This window comes from Montipora capricornis, chromosome 9, assembly GCF_036669925.1.
Source record: "Montipora capricornis isolate CH-2021 chromosome 9, ASM3666992v2, whole genome shotgun sequence".
Taxonomy (NCBI): domain Eukaryota; kingdom Metazoa; phylum Cnidaria; class Anthozoa; order Scleractinia; family Acroporidae; genus Montipora; species Montipora capricornis.
Window position 1 is genome coordinate 11,301,183 of NC_090891.1, and position 7,500 is coordinate 11,308,682.

The window sequence follows — 7,500 nt, forward strand, 5'->3', positions numbered from 1 at the left end:
TACACGTAGACAAGCCTAAAAGTGGGGTTCCAAACAATACTCCCCTGTTCACAAGTCCGATAAATACTGTGTTGTGTCTTTCTTTCAGTTTGTTCCAAATTTATTAAAATCATCTATCAATAGAAGTCAGTCAAGAAAAATTAAAATTCAACGGGTTGTTCCTTCCCGAGATCGTGGAAAGCTCCATTTATTAAGCAAATTATGTTTTGAACGTCGCACTTTTTTATTTTCCCACGCCTTAGCAGCTTGCCCGATGGGTGAAAAGTCAAGTAAATGTTAAACACCGTATAGTATATTTAAACCAAGTGCGCACTAGGGGAATATCGGCCGAGGTCAAGATGGTATGGTACGTTCACGAAAGACACACTATCCACAGCCGTTTCAGAATCTTTTCTTTTCCTTCCTTTTTTTATTGTCATTTTTAAGTAAAGATCTCTTTAAAGTCCAGGAATGTGGATTATTTAAATCCTTAAATAACACAATAAAAATAAAACAATTTATTACATCTGTTACTTTGGGCTAACATTTTGAGATGTCACGCAGGACATTTTTCTTCTGTTCTTCGAATTCTTCTTTGGAGAGAGCTCCTGATTGGTATAGCTCGCTTAGCATCTGCATCTGTTTTAATAGCTCTGTCCTGTTGTATGTGGCTTTATCAGCGGATGCCTAAGGAGGTCAGATGTAGACAAAAATCATATTTTTTTATCTTGAAGCTTCATGCTCCTTATCCTAAAGATAACTACTGTTGGCAAGGTGTTGCTTAGGGCGAGCTCCGCTTGATAGGACAACAGTAATTGAATCATGTGTATGGATAAATTTCGGCCAAACCCTGATGGGCATGGCCGTTTATTAAAACTCATTATAGTAACATGGGAAAAGCCAAATCTAAAAGGCGTAGTCCCAGGAAAGGTGAGGGCAAACCCACTATATGCAAACGACAGAAAACAGGGAGGGAGAGAGGGAGGGACGGAAATTTGATCTTTACTTGCTTGTAGAAGCGAGTGAAAGAGAAGTCACGCTTTGTTTGTATGCCTTATAAGGTTTACCAAGGAATGACATCCCGGATGGCAGGAATGCCCCAACTGGAAGCTGGAAAGTTGCTCAAAACGTCGCAATCAACATAAAACCATTTCTTTCCTTTGGGAAAGAAAAATATTCTTAATCTATTTGTTAGTTGTTTTAGAGAACGTAAGCGATAAAAGAAGTACGTTGAAGGAGACTTGAAAAAACTCACAGTTGCCCATGTGTTTTGTCAATCAATCTTTAACTATTCAATTCAAACAAGCTTGGACACTTACCTGTTCAGCATGGGAAGATACGTCGGATCTGCTGCTTTTTAGAAATACAGATGCTACTTCAGTTAATGCTTGTGTAAGCTCAGATGCGCTTTTGGTTCGTTTCTTGGAAGTATTTGAGAATACAGGGTAGTCTGGTGGCTCTTGATAACTACTGTGATGTCCCCTTTCCTGTGGAAATTAAAGTTACACTGAATTAACGCTGAAAAGTACCCGAGCCATTCATGACCAGCGATTTTAAGGAAATGACACTGAATGGTAATATTTTCATAAAGCCACTTTAACCAACAGATCAACAAAAACGCACTTAGCTCCCATCAAACCTGAGTATTCAATATACATTTGTTCATTACGCTTTGCTTTGTTCTTCTTGAAAAAATTCAAAACATGAAAGCCCAAAATCATACAAGTGGAAACTACGTAGAAATACATGATAAAAAAATGGTTTATGTTCACGTCTCCTCGAATTTACCAATGCGGTTGCCCACAGCCTGTATTCTCCGAGGCCCCACTTATCTTCGTGGATGGAACGCAGTCGTTCGATCGCTTTTTCCAGCTATTTTCCCTTCCACCGTTCTCGTGGTCTCTTGTTTTTAGAGGAATCGTCCGAATCTGTCTCGCTGTCGTCTGGGGACACTTGCACTGGGGCTGTTTTTCCTAAGAAAAACGTTAAAAAAATTAATGTTATAAAAACAAATGAAGAACTCAAAACGCAGCAGTAGAGTTATACTTACCTTGCGCGACATCTTTGGCAGTTCGTTTTGAAGCGCTCTCTTCCTGCTTTTTACATCTATAGCAGACTGCTTGCTGATTCTTGTGCAGTTCGCCACTTTCGAAAGCCCTCTGAAGGTCATCATTTGATGTAATTTTAAATTTTTTGTTTGAATAGCCGATATAACCAATTTCAGCCCTTTCTGCCTCACTGAAACCAAGGTGTTCTCCATACATATCAACAAGCATTCGCGTGGTACTCTGTACATCCATCTCCGGGAACTCTTCAATCCTGAATTTTTTAAAAGTTCTCTTATTGTTGGGGTCGTTTATTACCCGAACTAATAATTTACGGGTAGCCATCACAAAGATGTGTGTGGTCTATAAATCCGCAAAACAAAACATCCCCGAACCAACCAAAATTTATGACGCATTTAAGTCATTTAAACCTTGAATGATTCACCATCGCACGGGGCTCATGCCAGCAAGGCCGAAATCGAGCAGAATAGCCCTTTTCACGGTTAGTTTTTCTCATTTGCATTACAATGTAATCTGGCATGTATGTGAGGCAATTTTGGGCTATTTTGTAGTTTCAACCCGAAATTGCCTCCCTCCCACGTTAGATTACATTGTAATGCAAATGAGAAAAACTAACCGTGAAAAGGGCTATTATAAGCAAAACCATGAGTAAAGTGCTACTCGTGCTTCCTCGCTATTGCATCCGGAGGATGACAATAGTTCGTGGCTTTGTCGGCATGACAAGCAATCGCAAACAATACGTGTTTTGGGGTAGACTTTCCTAAACCGGACTAAAATTGCGGAGGACAGAAGAACCATTGTTAGTCCGATTAGGCCTTGCTAATTAGGTACTGTTATGTTCGCTTTCTTCTTTTGTTTTATGGACATTAATTATTTCGAACCCTACAAAAGGTTTGACAGCAGCTATTGTTCTTTCCTTTTGTAAAAATGGCCCCATATTATTTTTCCTGTCAACACCTTTTTGACGAGAAAACAAAAGACATATATACATCATATATACTTTGAAATTGCAACGTTTTTGTAAACGGGTGTATATATATATATATATATATTATATATATATAAATATTTTAAGAGGAAAAAAGGACGCAACTACATTTTTGCGTCCTTTTTTCCTCTTAAAATATTTATTCCGCTCTGCTTTAACGTATTGAGCACTGTTCCACGAGAAAATCGACTTACAGACTCCCTATATATATATTTAAGAATAAATGTTTGAAAGAAAATTGGCCCTGAGCGGGATTTGAACCCACGTCCCCCCATTACTAGTCGGGTGTGATCACCACTACACCACCAGGACAACCATGCTGGCAACACAGCCATCGAAGAGGTGATTTACGTGGTTAAGGCGTGGGCCTCCCGGGAAATTTTCTTTCAAGGTGACAAGGTAGGGGAGCCTATAACTTGTCAGGGTTCTCTCCTACACTTTCTCTCTATATATATATATATATATATATAGTGAGAATAAAAGCAGTTTACCCAACGATGAACTCCCAGTAAGAGGATCCAGAGGATACGTGTCTCTCCGTAAATCTGTAGATAGGTATAATAAAACGACGAAGAGACAAACTCTTGACAGTTCCAGCGTTTAATCGACGTTTCGGCCTTCGGCCTTCTTCAGGATAGTTTAAAAGTTAAAAACTAAAAAAGCTATATACAATGGTTGTGAGTGGCAGAGTTACGGGCTTTTATATAGTGCACAAAAAATGGAAATTAAGGTTACGTAACAAAAGAAAAGGTCTTAATTACAAGCTAAGCAAAACAAAAAACAATTGTTAAAAAGGAACAAACAGACTAATTAGATAAATCGTGTTATTACGTAACAAACTCCCCACTGAGGGCCTCTGAGTGAATGTGCGGGTCAATGTCATAACAAGGTCCTCAGAGAGGGCCCCTAAACAATGTAATAGATTCCCAATCGAAAGCCCCTGAATGAAAAACCAAACACAAACATAACAGAATCCCCCAATAGAGTCTTTGAACAAAGACAACAACGACTAAGTGAAGGCTAACAAAACAAAGGGCAAGATTACAAACTGGAAACATTCAAAGCTAGATGGGAGCTAACGGGGTCCTACAGACAGCAAAAATTACGATGATTACAAATTTGGGCTGAAAAGAATTTACACTACAATAGAGACAAAGTCAACTGTTGTAGCAGATACGATTTTTGGATTTGAATTCACGCCTTTTGTTAAGACCGTGTGGATATAATGAAAAGAGTTGTGAGGTCCAATATGCTTCTCTGGTGAGGAGCAGTTGTTCAAGATGGGTGGCATTTTTGTGGTTTACAATTTGTTCGATAATAATAAAACTAATTTGACAAATTTGATGCTCAAAAGAATTATAATGGACCGCCAGCTCACATGTTCTTCTGTTCTTAAGCATTGATGATTTATGGTTACGAAAACGAACCTTGAATTCTGTTGAAGTGGAGCCCACGTACTGCTTTTTGCATTTGTTACAAGCAGCCAAATAAATGACATTTTTGGAAGTACAGCTTAATTTCTGATTAATCCTATATATGCGGCCCGTAGCAAAACTCTTAAACTTAGTATCTTGAATCAAAAAATGTTTACAGAGGTCACATCTTTTGTTACATTTGCAACAACCTCGATCATCTTCCAAGGTTTCATTTCTGGCTTCAATGTTCCGAAATTTAGATGGAGCTAAGATTTCTTTTAGGTTTTTTGTTCTGCGATAAGCTGGGAAAATCGACTTTGATGGAAAAATCTCTAAAAGCTCAGGAGACAATCTAAGTAAGTGGGAATGTTTTTTAATCACCTGCTGGTTGTCTGGAAGAATTGGGTTGTAGTCAAGTACTACAGGAAAAACCTTTTTCTTTGGCTTGACTCTTTTTGTTAGGAGTTCGGACCTCTCATTGCTTAATGCTTTTTCAAATTGTCTGTCCACTAATTCCTTGCTGTAATTTTGTGAGCACAGATATCCTTTATATTCTTCACATCTCTTGTTCAAAAATTGGTCTGTAGAACAATTGCGTTTAATTCGAAGAACCACCCCATAGGGAATTGCACGCATACAATGTGATGGGTGCGAACTCGAAAAAGGTAAATAAAGATGACTATCGGTTGGCTTAGCATAAATATCAGTGATTATAAACCCATCTTGGAGGTGCAAGGTAAGATCTAGAACGTTGAGGCTACTCTCCGAATATACCAGTTCAAACTTGATGGTGGGATAGAGTGAATTAATATACTCCGTAAATTCTAGCAATTTCGTCAAACCAAGAGTCCAAGATCAAACACATCATCTCAGTTGATGATCGTTTGCCACCTATTCCTTCAGCTAAGCCAATTGGATGCCCCTCCTAAGTGTAGTTCTCCAGAAGTCGAAGTCCCCTTCATCAATAACTGTAAAGAAAGGATTCCTGGAACCCCCAAATCTGAGAAACTGTCAAGGAACAACTTAACTAAAGACGAAAGGTTAGCACTTAAAGTCTTAAGGCCAGTGATAAAGTAATTAGAATTCAAGACAAGGGGCTACTAGATTTTTACATCCTTAATCAAGAAGAATATCAAGATAAAATGTTAGGGGCAACTTAACAAACAACTTGCATTATAATAAAGGTGAATAGCGATCCAACACCGGAGCATTTTTGAAAAGGTCAAAAATTGGGGACGCCAAATGGCTCGGTGTGAAGGTCAGATAAGTCAAGAGATTGCCACATGGGTTACCAATTTGGAACCTAAACCGGGGGTAGCTTTTGGTAATGTGAAAACACATAAAGAGGGCAATCCACTCCGCTTAATTACATCCTGCTGTGGAACGTCAATCGAAAGACTTTCTGCCTTCACCGAGTTTTATCTCAAGCCTTTAGCACAGAACCTTCCATCATTCGTTAAAGACACAAGTGATCTAATTAACAAAATTCAGGTTTTAAATGCTGAGAAAGGTCCCCTATCCCATGGTAGTTTGCTTGTATCTTGGGATGTTGTGGCTATGTTTCCCAACATTGATAATAACCTAGGAATCTCAGCTGTTAGAAAGGCGCTTGATTCTAGGAAAGATAAATTTCCATCTACGGATTGTATAGTCGAAGCCGTTGAGATTTGTCTTCAAATTAATAATTGTCAATTTGCAGATCAAAATTTTATTCAGAAACATGGCACTGCCATGGGCCCCAAAAATGCCTGTAGTTACGCCGATTTGGCAATGGGATTAATCCATGAGAAGGCTAAACTTGGAGGTGCAAGCAAGCCTATGGAGGTATAGAGATGATGTGTTTGATCTTTGGACTCTTGGTTTGACGAAATTGCTAGAATTTACGGAGTATATTAATTCACTCTATCCCACCATCAAGTTTGAACTGGTATATTCGGAGAGTAGCCTCAACGTTCTAGATCTTACCTTGCACCTCCAAGATGGGTTTATAATCACTGATATTTATGCTAAGCCAACCGATAGTCATCTTTATTTACCTTTTTCGAGTTCGCACCCATCACATTGTATGCGTGCAATTCCCTATGGGGTGGCTCTTCGAATTAAACGCAATTGTTCTACAGACCAATTTTTGAACAAGAGATGTGAAGAATATAAAGGATATCTGTGCTCACAAAATTACAGCAAGGAATTAGTGGACAGACAATTTGAAAAAGCATTAAGCAATGAGAGGTCCGAACTCCTAACAAAAAGAGTCAAGCCAAAGAAAAAGGTTTTTCCTGTAGTACTTGACTACAACCCAATTCTTCCAGACAACCAGCAGGTGATTAAAAAACATTCCCACTTACTTAGATTGTCTCCTGAGCTTTTAGAGATTTTTCCATCAAAGTCGATTTTCCCAGCTTATCGCAGAACAAAAAACCTAAAAGAAATCTTAGCTCCATCTAAATTTCGGAACATTGAAGCCAGAAATGAAACCTTGGAAGATGATCGAGGTTGTTGCAAATGTAACAAAAGATGTGACCTCTGTAAACATTTTTTGATTCAAGATACTAAGTTTAAGAGTTTTGCTACGGGCCGCATATATAGGATTAATCAGAAATTAAGCTGTACTTCCAAAATGTCATTTATTTGGCTGCTTGTAACAAATGCAAAAAGCAGTACGTGGGCTCCACTTCAACAGAATTCAAGGTTCGTTTTCGTAACCATAAATCATCAATGCTTAAGAACAGAAGAACATGTGAGCTGGCGGTCCATTATAATTCTTTTGAGCATCAAATTTGTCAAATTAGTTTTATTATTATCGAACAAATTGTAAACCACAAAAATGCCACCCATCTTGAACAACTGCTCCTCACCAGAGAAGCATATTGGACCTCACAACTCTTTTCATTATATCCACACGGTCTTAACAAAAGGCGTGAATTCAAATCCAAAAATCGTATCTGCTACAACAGTTGACTTTGTCTCTATTGTAGTGTAAATTCTTTTCAGCCCAAATTTGTAATCATCGTAATTTTTGCTGTCTGTAGGACCCCGTTAGCTCCCATCTAGC

At 38.5% G+C, this 7,500-nt stretch overlaps 1 protein-coding gene across 1 annotated transcript; it reads right to left on the reverse strand.

Moving 5' to 3' along the window:
* Positions 1–437: 437 nt before the first annotated feature.
* LOC138017286 (uncharacterized) lies at positions 438–2,149 on the reverse strand. The gene is made up of 5 exons (XM_068864423.1): positions 2,030–2,149; positions 1,868–1,952; positions 1,768–1,811; positions 1,299–1,466; positions 438–666 (listed from the first exon to the last, which is right to left on the reverse strand). The coding sequence occupies exons 1-5, from the start codon at positions 2,147–2,149 to the stop codon at positions 520–522; spliced, it is 564 nt and encodes a 187-aa protein (XP_068720524.1). The 3' UTR covers positions 438–519.
* Positions 2,150–7,500: the final 5,351 nt, after the last annotated feature.